The sequence below is a fragment of the Salminus brasiliensis genome, chromosome 1 (genome assembly GCF_030463535.1).
Source record: "Salminus brasiliensis chromosome 1, fSalBra1.hap2, whole genome shotgun sequence".
Lineage (NCBI taxonomy): Eukaryota > Metazoa > Chordata > Actinopteri > Characiformes > Bryconidae > Salminus > Salminus brasiliensis.
Genome location: NC_132878.1, coordinates 33063557 through 33076215, shown reverse-complemented (window position 1 = coordinate 33076215; position 12659 = coordinate 33063557). Strand labels below are relative to the sequence as shown.

At 40.0% G+C, this 12659-nt stretch overlaps 1 protein-coding gene across 1 annotated transcript in view; it reads left to right on the top strand.

The window, feature by feature from the left end:
• The window catches only part of LOC140575181 (prospero homeobox protein 1-like), a 28853-nt gene extending 19498 nt beyond the window's left edge, over positions 1–9355 (top strand). The window contains exon 4 of the mRNA XM_072695381.1: positions 9157–9355. Coding sequence (XP_072551482.1) covers positions 9157–9342 — 186 coding nt within the window. The 3' untranslated portion in view covers positions 9343–9355. The remainder of the gene's footprint in view (positions 1–9156) is intronic.
• Positions 9356–12659: the final 3304 nt, after the last annotated feature.

The following is a 12659-nucleotide window of genomic DNA, read 5'->3' as shown; positions in this document are numbered from 1 at the left end:
CGGGACTCATCTGTAATGCAGATTACACAGCAATCTGCTCTGAACAGAGCTTGTGGCAGAGGTTACGAGTGCACTTGAATCTATTAGTGTGTAATACATTTGTACACCGTAGAAGACGAAATATCCAGCAAAGGGCATGAACAAACTCGAGTTTAGTCTCGAGTCACACCAGCGAGACTAAACTCCTTACAGTCTGTGTGAGTAGCTTATGACGTTTTGTCTTACTGGACAGAGAAATCCAGTGAAATACCCCTCTATTCCCGCCCTAACAAACTGCTGACATGAACTAGGTGCATTAGAGCAGGGAACCACTGAACTGTGCTTAGGTCCTCTAGGGCCGGCACTTGACACTACTGCAATAACATATAGGTCAGTAGAGACAGCATGACAAGGTAAATCAGGAGAAAAAAAAGAGAGAAAAAGCGAGCCAAAGAGAGAGCAAGCGATCCCTCACTTTCCTCTATCTACTCCTTCGACCCTGTCCTTGGAGGGTCAGCGCAATCATCACGCACACCCACACACACCTTGAGAAATAGAGTGATGATGTGGTCTGGATGTCCTCTGGCTGGTTCTTAAGAGTGAAAACAACAAGGCAAATGGCAAGGCCATGTTAGCCTAGCTAACTCAGCCTAAATGTTTGCCTATCAGTTTTAGATCTCTCTCTCTTTGGTCTCCTCAAGGCTGCATAGTTCGTAAGCCTTGGTTTCAGGGAAGCCTGGGAGTTTTATCAGGAGCTTGGACAAGAGACAGCAACACAAACAGAGAGAGAGAGTGAGAGAGAGAGACTGTGACTGTTTGGCTGTTGTGACACAAAGAGCTTATCATGGCTTATCCTCGGCAGCTATTGATTTGCAGCTGATAGGGACGCTAGAGACCAAACACGGCTCGGTTTCAAGCTTCGTTAAGAAAGAGATGGACCTGTTTTCAGCGTCGTAAGACTTGATAAATGATGTTCTTTGATAAAGGTGGAAACCAGCTGTGGTTGTTAATAGCAATAATAATAATTATCAATACCACTTGATTGATAGTATGCTACTATAAGCTAGTAATATAACTGTAGCAAGTAAAATGATAATAATAATGGGAATAATAAAAAATATATTTAACTTAGAGTTTAACTTTTTCACACCTGAGGTAATTTTACAGTGACAAAATACATAATAACAAGCACATAATTAATATAAGCATATAAATGGCCTAAAAGAAAGTAATAAACAAAAGACGCAAGAATAGTATCAACTAAAGAAACAGCCCTACAGAGCCTGTGATGGAGAGTTCCATAGTCTGAGGCCTTGACACTCAAAGATTGCCCAACAGTGACCAATCTGAACAGCTGTACGGCTTGTAGTGCCAGGAACCATCAGAGTGCGGCCAAAGCAAGGGGTGAAGGAGCTTGGCTAAATCGGAGCATGCTAGACAAAGTAGGGTTTCATAGGCTTAGGTTTAGTCATAACGACACAAGCATACACCCCTTGTCCAGCAGACTGTACCTGGGCAGTTCCCAGCTCGTCCGGAATGGTCAGGTTGACATGAGAATTTTTCCGTTTCGCGTTCCCAGGCCATTGGTTAGGGATTAACCCGGAGCGCTCGGAGCATGTGGGGTCTGTGAATCCTTCAAGGCCATCGCTGCCTTTATCTCTCAGGGTCAGCTTTTGTTTGGCCAGCGCAGAACAAATAAAAACACGCTCCCGAATGAAATAAGGCCGTGTCAAAGAGCTGTCCTCCTGTGTCCATAAATCTGAGCGAACGTTTCGCGACACACCATCAGGCACACCGATCAAGAGCAGCTCTTTAGCACAGGATTCATTTGATTGAAACTTGATTGGCAGCTTGTTGTCCGGAGTTTGTAGCAGATTTAAAGCTGTGCTAGGGCAGAACAATGTTCCATTAGCTAATCAAAATAGAGGAAATCTGAAGCCTTCACTCTGCTTGTTCTGAGAAACATAAACTCTCAAATCTCATAAAGCTAACTGTCAGCACAGCGAGACAGAGAAGCATAGATCTCATTGATAAGTGGGGAAAAGTGCTTGCTAAATAGTCTATTTTGTGTATACAAAACATAAAAAGCACTTCTCAGGCCATACATTCTGAAAATGTTTTGGTAATGTCATAAACACGTTTGCATAGACAGCAGATACTACTTCACAGCAGTTAAGCTCCGGCCATTTTGCTTAAAGTTATAAGGAGTGTTTCAGGCCAACAGAGGATCAGAATAGGCCATACAAGACATACCAATTGAAAAAGAGGGCCATTTAAAGTTAAACCAGCCTGTTTGATTTGAAATCATCTAAGAGATCAGAGAAAATAAAAAAAAGAAGAACGGTCACGTAAAAATTAATTATGACTATTTTTGATGTTTTATGATGCATAAAACCCACACAGATGTTATAAGCCTCAGAGTATAAAATATAGAACATTTTACACCCAGCCTTAATCACCCTTGAAGGAGTTTACAGCAGTGATTAGTTCATCCTAACACCTGCTTCGGTGTAAAGTGAGTGATTCTCCAGTTTCATTGGCGGAATGGCGGCTATGTGTGTTTTTGTGTGTGAAGAATGTTGGGGTATATTACCACGGTGCCATATGCCGTCATCATTACCGTGCGCCTCTTAAGGGCTGTTTATATGCTACTTCAGAGGAGACTTGACATGTGTTAAGCTGAAAACAGAAACAACCTTTTAACCAGCATTACGCACACACACACACACACCTCACACTCTGTAACTGGTCAATGTATGTGCTGCCACACAGATACAGACAAGGACTTCTTTAAGTTGCTTTCTCCACATTAGCTTTTACAATGTCAGTGGTGTTACAGTGTTACGTCAGTGTTCTGCGTTAGAAAACATGTACACTTCTTCGGTATGTTCCGTGGCCTATAAGCTACCTGCAGTGTGCTGGCTGAAGGACAAAACAACACTGCTAGGCTATGCTAAATCTTAATCTCAGCTCTTGGATAATAACATGCTCTAAAGCTTGCAAAGCACCCAGTTGTAATATCCAGCTATCACATATGCATAACATTTGCAGGGTTCAACTGCAGTAAATTGGTTGTTCCAATTAGCTTGATTTCATGCTACATATCTAGTATACATGTAGGAAATTAGTTTAAATAATATCCCAGTATAGCCACCCAGCATAAGCTAGCCACATTCTAGTCACAATACGATAATATTGGTTCATCTTGCATCGTTACATCCTTTCTGGTTTGCCAGTTAGGAGTAAAATTAGCACTTAGATGGTACTGAGTAAACAATAAGGGTAGTGGCATTCAGTTAAGGCCTTTTTGTGAAATACACACTTTCTGATCATGCAATTTGTAAGTTAATTCAAATATATCAATCAGCAATAAAACTGGCTAAAAACTGTGTTGTGCTAGCAGCCATCTCAGAGCAAGCATCATACAGTGTCAGAATCCACATACCACATAGAGTACTTAACAGCTCTGCAGAGTTTAAGGTGAGTGTGTAATGAAGTACACATACAACTGGCTTTAGGTCTGCATCAGTTGTTAGCTCTATTAGCCTTGTAGCTTCAGTCCGAAACTAAAGAAGCAAACTTGGAAAAATTGACTGCATTTGGGACAAGGGGGAAAATTGTGTACATTTGATTTTCGGCCAAACTATCACTTTAATGGTGTTGGCCCAGCTGCGTATGCCCTCTGTACATAACTCCTACAGGGCAGGGGACAAATGTCCCACAGCAGACTGGTGAGATCAGCAGGGAGACAAAAAAACAGTTAAAACTGGAGGACGAATGCACACATACACACACACACACACACAATCAGTCACAACTGCATGATATATAGACGTACACACCTTCCCGTGAGAGACCGTGAAAAGGGTGCTTAGGACAAGAATAACCCACTCAAGCTTTTCCTTTCTTTCCTTTTTTTCCCCCCACCTCTGTTTCGCTGCCTCTCGCTCCCTCAGTTTATCTTCATCTCTGTCTTTCTCACCTTTCATTCCATCACTCTATCCTTCCCCCTCAGGTTTCCTCCCTAAACCATCCCTACCTTTCACACACACTCTTTCTCTCTCTCTCTCTTTCTCGCTTGCTCTCTCACACACACACACACACACACATATTCTCTTTACCCCACACTACCTCTTTTCTTCTCACCCCCCGCCCCCTCTCTCTGTTTCTCTCCCCCCCCCTCTCTCCCTCCCTCTCCCTCTCTCAGTCAAGTGGATCTAAAATACCCGCTACCCTTTTCTCCTTGACATTGTCGTCTCCTCGCAGTCAGCATTTCGCTGTCCTTTCATAGTAAAAGCGTCAGGAGAAATTCCATGCAGGAATATTCTTAGCAATGCGGCACTCCGTTCACCTCCAGCTCCTGCGCCCAAGCCAGGGTGGCCAAGCGGATGGAAATTTACAGACAGTCGGCAACAGAAAAGGCCTTAGCGCAAGCTGCTGTAAATCTGGAAAAGAAGTGGCTGTCCACTGATCTATCAGCAGCCTAATTTTGGACTGAGTTGAACGCTCCCCTTAGTTAACTGAATAGTTGCTGGAAAACTTGTAGTTATGGGCAGACATATGTATGACCATGAAGTCAACAGGGTCTACACCTGGGGTTGATACAAGAAGCTCCAATTTTTCAACCCTCATATAGCCAGCGCTTGATTTCAGGGGCCACGCTAGAAGGAGCTTTCCACCTAACCTGAAACAATGACAGAAGTCACCCGCTGTAAATTTAACATTACCCTTTGCATCCCCTTTGACATTTTCATTCAAATCATATCTAAGATTAACATTACACTCAGAGCAAATGTGTGTGCACTAGGGCCTGACCGATACATTTTGCAGATGATGCCGAGCTAAAAGTTCTGATCATTTAGGTTGATATTATTTTTGATTTCTTTTATTTTATATTTATATTTTTGAAACAATACAATTGCCAGCCATCAACTGTCAGTTGTACAATATGACTGTACAATATGACTGCACTCCATGGTCGTGTTCCTTAAGTTACGGTATTCTCATGCAATGCCATAATAAAAAGGCACAAATTATCAATGCATGTAGTGGAGGTGGATGTCATTATGTGTAAAGTCCAACTGATAAAACAAGTGGAATCAGGTGTGCTTCTGCTTGACGGATTGACCTGAAGCCACACTGGCCCTTTCTGGAAGAGACCCCTTTGGGAACCCAGTACCATAGTATTACTTGTTGGCCGGTATTATTTTACATTGTTAATATCCAACAACTTGTTTGGTTAATCTGTGATTAAGTAAGTTAAACCAGGTAAGCTTCTGGTAGATTTTAACAAAGCTTTCTGATGGCTGGGGTGAATCAGGAGAAGCCTGAAACTGAACCTAGTTATCAACCTAGTTCATTTTCAGTGGAGATTTAATATTCGAGATGTTATAATATCTGCAGCAGTTTGTACAGAAATGCCATTTCCTTCCCAAAAAGAAGTGTAACCACATAAAAACTGCATTCACCACTATGAGAAACACTACAAAGCCATGTGGTGCTACGAGTAGCTTTCCCTGTTAACATCATTAAGTGTTTGTACTGGTCATGATGGTTTGTGCCACCTACAGAACATGCACAAAGGCATACACACTCCCATACACACACATACACAGTACGGCCCATTCTTCACCCTGGGTGAGTTGTGAGGCGATCCTGTGCCAAGGTGGTGGTGTTGCAGTGGCTGCCGGTGTGTGTGTGAGCGTGTGTGTGTGCGTGTGTGCATGGCCGCTAACCTTGGCGTGTCCTAACACTGTTGATGAGTGTCTGCAGGGCACAGGAGGAGTGCAGTCTGCTCCCACACACACACACACAGAGCGCAGGGCACTCAGCTGAGGAGTGCCATGCACACCACTAGAGATTGTTTAGCTGCAGCCATATCTACAGCCTTTTAGAGCGTAAAGTGTCGCCTCAAGAGATGTTTTTGAGAAGAACCTGGCCTGATACTAGTGCATGCATGATCCAGTGATTCCGTGGCCAAGCCTTGTGACACAGTCTTCTGACTCCCAGAAAGGAATCTGAAGGCACTGATTTTGTAATAATCAGGTAGACTAATATTCAGTAAAAGTGTGCACTGATGCACTTATGGTCAAAATAAAATTTCGGGTCATTTTAAAGTGTAAAAAAATGTGTAAGCTGTATTCTAACTATTGTGTACATAGCTGCTCCAGGCATATTTGTGGAGTCAGTGTATTTAAAAAATGCTTCTGAAAAAAAAATGAAGGCACTGAATTGGATCATTGTGAAATTTTAGATTTTTTTTCTCATAGTCGAATTAAATCATGGTGATTTCATAATTGGTCCTTTCTTTAAAATTAGGTTTGAAATTAAAGGGTAGTGAAATGTATTAATGTAAATGCATTAAATGCTGCTAACCTGTAAGATTTTATGATGGACCATTTTTTTTACACTTTAAGCTCTAGCTTAATGATTCAGTTATTAATTCTAGAGGAAGCTATTGGGAGTCATTATGTGGTAGCCAGATTTTGTGGTTTTCCACAGGTTTCTAATTTAGGGCCTATATAAGTGATGATCTAATGAGGCATTAAGACATCATTATCTGGCAAGTAGTAATTAAATCAAATTGTAGGGAAGTTTAGGTTTCATGACACATTGAATCTCTTTGAATTTTATATTCAGTCATGGTGAAATTCAAGACGCATTTCATAGTTTCTTCAAGAATCAAACTTGAGATTTGGTGAAACACTGAATCATTCCTATCTTTGACTGTTAGGACATGTTACGTTTCAGGTTTAATAGTGTTGCTCATGTCTTGAGAATCATGGCTCCCTTTGAAGAATCCTAATTGAATGGAATCAGTAGAAATGTGAGATTTGTTTACGACACACTGAATCATTTTCAAAGAATCAAATCATTCATCTGAATGAAATGACTGCGTGATTCCCATGTGGACCAGCTTGGCCCACTGTTGACAGGCTAGCGCTTCAGACAGTTGCTCATTTCGCTCCTTACTTCTTAAGAACTCTCCGGTCTCGGTTCAGAGTGGCGCGAACCGCAGAGATTTTTCGCTTGCGAGGGATGTGAGAGTTTATGGAGATGTTAAACAGCAGAGAGGGAACAGAGGAACAGAGGAGCGGGGCTACTCCCCTTTAACTTCTGCTTTTAACTTCTTCTGCTTTCCACTGCTTACCTTATGGCAGGTCGTTAGCTCACCTCAGATTTATGAGGCACGCACACACACACACACACACACACATATACACAAACAACACACCTGCCGTGTGTTCACTTCCCCCTTTACTCCTTTGATTTGACTGTGTGTGTGTGTGTGTGTGTTATCATAGGTGTAGGTTCCTTAAGCCTACACAAATACTGGGAAGTCCCAGAAGACAGTATGTGGGTAAAGCCTTGTTAGAGGAAGTGAGAGTAAGACGGTGTGAGCTGTAATACCACATATCACTGCATTTCCCCATGCTTGTCTACCAAAGCGAAGTGGCTGATAAGATGTGTGCGTGTGTGTGCGCACACACGTGTATATGTGTGTGTCTCATGCTGTCATTTAAAAGTAGAGATCGGGGTAAGGTTAGCAACCAGTCACAGACACAATACTATATTACAGTTATTACTGTGTGTCCTATATTAAATACACATTGGATACCACTTAATTATTACAAGCACTGCTGCTGTTTACTATTCGGGTAATTTCTATGTAAATAAAACACGGCAGTAGAATAATGTTCACAGCATTTGTATCAGCTCTGCATTAGCTACCATTTTCATTTGTTTAAACTGATTGAAAACACCAGCTGCCCTGTCACACACTGTTTTGATACTCCCTATAGATTATCTACAGATTCTCAAATTACTAATGGATTGCCATCTGCTGAAACTGTTGATTATTAACAGTACTACTTTTAGGGTCAGGTTTAGCATTAGGTCTAGGTTTGAGGCTAGAGTTAATACTCCTTTACACTCAGCTCAACAAGTTGTTATATTTACTAGATATGTAATCAAATGGACATTAAAGACCTCAAGAAAACCTTGGTTGGACTTTTGTTTGAGAGTGTTACTCACAACACAGGGGGCATGAACTAGGGCTGTACAATTTTGGAAAATAAAATGTTGTTCTGTATATAAAAAAATACAGCAATATTCACAACATTTCACCAGAAGTTAATAATCCATCAGTATTTTGTGATATTAATAATGCATTCTGTGAATCAATACTTGGAGTAAAATAAATGATATAGGGCAGGTATAATCTGCCTCTGGCTGATATGTAAAAAAATTAGAACAGTGTGAAATTTCTATTTGTATCAAAGTGTAGCATGATGAATATGATTTAATTTGCTTTAAGTGACATTGCACGTCCTGCAATGTCACTGTTGCGCATTCGCACATTGCGATGGCGATGCAGAAATGATATACTGTGCAGCCCTAACGTGAATGACAGGTGGCGGTTCCTGGAAAAGTACCTTAATCTTCCATTCTGAATGAAGCACGGAGAGTTACAAAAATTCGGAGCAAGGGTGGGCGCACACACCCTCGTGCCAAGTTTACACCTAGATTACCACATGCATACGCCTTTAATAACAAGATTATAAAGCATTGTGTTCACAAATTGAACAAATTAGAGTTATATTAGTTATATTTAATAAACATTTTCTTGGGCATAAGTTAAAGCTAAAACACGTCTTTGTCAGAGACTTGAGAGATTTGAGAGGCATAAGAGACTTGCAAAAGCACTGACTAACATCTTTACAACGCAATACTTTTGCTAATGGAACAGAAACCTTTGCATATAAGGACTTCCTGGCATAAGCATTGAATAAGGTATTGAATGAGGTATTTATAAAGCCATATTGTGGACTCACAAAATCAAGCATTACTTTGCTTAAAGCACTCTCAATCTAAAATCTACCTGCATAGAGGCCTTTGGAACACATATGCCTAAGGCGCTAAATAACATGTTTATAAAGACACGCATCGACAGCTGGAACCAATGTCCATCGGTTCCGTCTAAAGCCCATTATGTCCTGTATGTTACTTCATAAAGCGTCTGTCATCTCACGATTACAGGCACAAGCCGTCGCTGTCCATTGTGTATGCCTTTGTTCTGATGTCCCTGTGTGGCCTTTTTTTTTAAACAGTATGAGTACAGTTGGGTTTTATTTGGTGGTCATCTCATTAAAAAACTGAACCCTCTTCTCTCTGCAGGTTCCGGAGCGCTTCCTGGAGGTCGCTCAGATCACACTGCGGGAGTTCTTCAACGCCATCGTGGCTGGAAAAGACGTGGACCCGTCTTGGAAGAAGGCCATCTACAAGGTCATCTGCAAGCTAGACTCAGAAGTTCCGGAGATATTCAAGTCCCCCAACTGTCTCCAGGAACTTCTTCATGAGTAAACGATTCCCAAAAGTTCGCTTGTTTTTTTTTTGTTTCTTTTCTCTTTTGAATTTCCTTTTTCTTTTTTTTGGAAGGTTTTACATTTCTTCTTTTTTCCTCTTCTTGTTTTTGAATGTATGGCATATGAAGTAGCATTCCTGAGCTTTTTTTTGTTTTGTTTTTATTTTTTTTCCCCGGGGTGATCTAGTTGTTAAATTTGAGATTGTTTTTTGTCTTTTACTTTAACTTTTTTTCGTGTTTTATATTTGAAGAGACTTTCGATATCCCGTTAGGGGCCCCCTTTGACATTTGCCTGCCCACTCTGTTTGGTTTTATGGGTATGGGGGAAGAATTGCTCATGGCACCCCTTATACTGAAGCCAAACAACACAGTGAAGTAGAATGACTGATGTAAAGTTGACTTGGGCTTGTCAAACTGAAGTTTTGAAGTGCGTATTTTTTTCTCCGGAGAATAGGGCATTGCATTTATAGGGTGTATAGATCTATTATTATTATTATTACTATTATTATTATTATTTCTAATATTATTGTTATTTTATTATTGTTGGTGTTGTTGTTGTTGTTGTTGTTCCTGCTTGGGTAAGACTGGCACTTGGAGGTTTTTCCTTTTTTTTCTTTTTTTTCTTTCATTCGTTTCACGATTAAGGTTGCAAGAAATAAATTATTATTCCAAAATGTAAATCTCTATATGCAAAACTATATTACAGACTCTACGCCCGAATGGACTTCACACTAGAATAGCTTTCATTTGGTCCTCTCCCAGATTCTTTTCTTCTTTTTTTTTTTTTTTTTTTTTTTTGGTTTCTATGGGTCCAAGGGTTTATATTTTTGGCTGCTTTGACTGACAGCTCAATACACCAATCGCGGCATTTGAACAGGCATTGTAACCCCGCCCTCTAGATTAGTTCTTTTTTTCTCTTTCTCTCTCTCTTTTATTTCATTTTTTTTGCTGCACAGCCAATTTTTGCTTTTGAGAATTCTCTGGTTTGCACAGAAAACAATACAAATGCTTTCCCAATGCCTCAAGAACACCCACCGTCACCAGCACACACACAAATACACACACATACACCCACACACAAGCAGTTCTGTCCTGCTTACTCAGATGCTGTGTGTGTGCTTGGCACTTGTTCAGTTTGAGATAGACGCCTGTTTGCGTGCCGGACGCCGGGGAGGTCACCTCCTCACGGCCGAATTTCTGGGCGACCAGCAGCTCGGACCTGAAACGTCACACATCTCAAGAACAAGCCCTTCAACTTCTCATTCCAGAGGAAGCATTCTAAACCTTCGAGTGTGTGTGTGTGTGCGTGTGTGTGTGGTTTTGAGGAGAGTGTGTAGTTGGCCTCTGGCCCTTTTCTGCGTGAGTGACTTTTTTTTCTTTCTTTTCTTTTTTTTTCTTTTTTTTCTTTTTTTTTTGCCGTGTGGTAATTAGCTCAGTATTTTTATGGTGTTTCTTGAATACAGAATTGCTATGAAATGAAAGTCAACCATGTTTGAAGAGGACACAATACACAGATTCAATCCTTGCATTTTTCTTTCCTTTTTTTCCTGGATGTTACGATTGAAAGTTTGTACTGTATGGATATGAATTTAAAAAAAATGCACTTACCTGTTGTTCAGTGGAGGCAATGACATTGGATTTTATTTAATAAAGATTGAAAATATACTTGAAATGAACATCATGTTTCTCCAGTTCACTGTTTATATCTGTACCTGTTTGGATGCCATTGTAAACATGAGGACATATCAAGCTTCTGATAGGTCAAGACCGTTCCCAATACTGCTCATCTCAGTATTTCTTATTGAATCTTTAGTTCCAGGGACTGTAGGGCAATGATAGAAGAGCCCAGTGATTCACTGTTTAGTAGAAATTAGACCGGTAACCATTTAAAAAGGTCTTGGGACTTTGTAACGCATGCTATGCACTAAAATAACGAAGCAGGATAAGGAACTATTAAGGAAATATATGACAAACCATGATTCTGACTCTGGAGTTCCATAGACAGACTAAAGGACAATGATAGAAGAGCCTACTACTTCAATGGGTAGTCCCTATATCAGAAATATCACAGTGTCCCACAGTAATTAAGCAAAAAAGGCCTCAGGTGAATGATTCTTAAAACACCCATACGTCATTATATAAGGGTTCTAGGACAACAATGTGATGCCTCTGTAAACTCTTAAAAGATTCTTCTATAGTATTGCTCAAGCGCCTTCATGGCACCTTTTTCAATGGTTCGCAACCAAACAATATTCTACTATGACAAACTACAAAACTGAAAACCACTTTTTCATTGCCTGATCACCAAATACCAGTTTCCTGGACCTAGTCTTTGCAGTTCCTGGACCAAACTGCAGTGTTGATGGTGAATTGCCACAGACACCATAGCCTTAATCTGAGTCTGGCAAACTGGCTCCAAATATTTATAGGATTATGTAGGGAAAAACACAGCTTTCTTGGCATATCTGTATTTTCAACCATTTAGCTTTTTTGTTTGGAGTTCCATTTTTAATATATTTGGCCACATATTGTCTCGAATGTTTTATATTCAACCGTTTGTCTTTTAAAGATCAGTTCTGGTTCTGTTTCATTTAGCTGTTAAGCGATAAATTTAATTTAGACCATTTCTAGATTGGTACAATGTGTACTAAATATAGGTCGACCATCATACATATGCACAATTTACTGACACAACCAAGAAGCACAAATATCTAACTAATAAAACATAGAATATCACAAAACAACCAGAGTAAATGTATTACCTAAAGCTACACCTCAGTATTGAAGTATTACATAAAGTATTGAATTGTTTGGAGTTCCATTTTTAATATATTTGACCACATATTGTCACAGAATCTTGTATCTCCAAAATGGCAATGATAAATGTAAAGATTATGTACACAACATTATAATATATAATATTTGCTACATGAACCTGTAAGCTAGTATGTTTTTTGTGTTAAATAAGGCAGCATTTTAGTTAAGAATGTTTTTAAGTATGAAGTCAAAAATCAACTGGTACAGAGTAACACTGACTAGCATGGTCTGATACTGTTTCAGCAAGATATTCAGCAGATGAATTGCTCACTGCACATTGCTCACAGTTCCACCATTATGAAGGTGGTAATTTGTGCTCAAAATGTACTTAGGGTCTTATGTTTTAAATGTCTGCATACTTTAAGACATTTAAGAATTCAGTAAAACATACTTTTTTGTTTTTGCTGGTATATAAACTGGCCCATTCTTCCCTCTATAAGTGATCTTCCCTCTAGCATGATTGATGTGTAAAAGTTGGAGATGTTGAGAAATTGCCAAA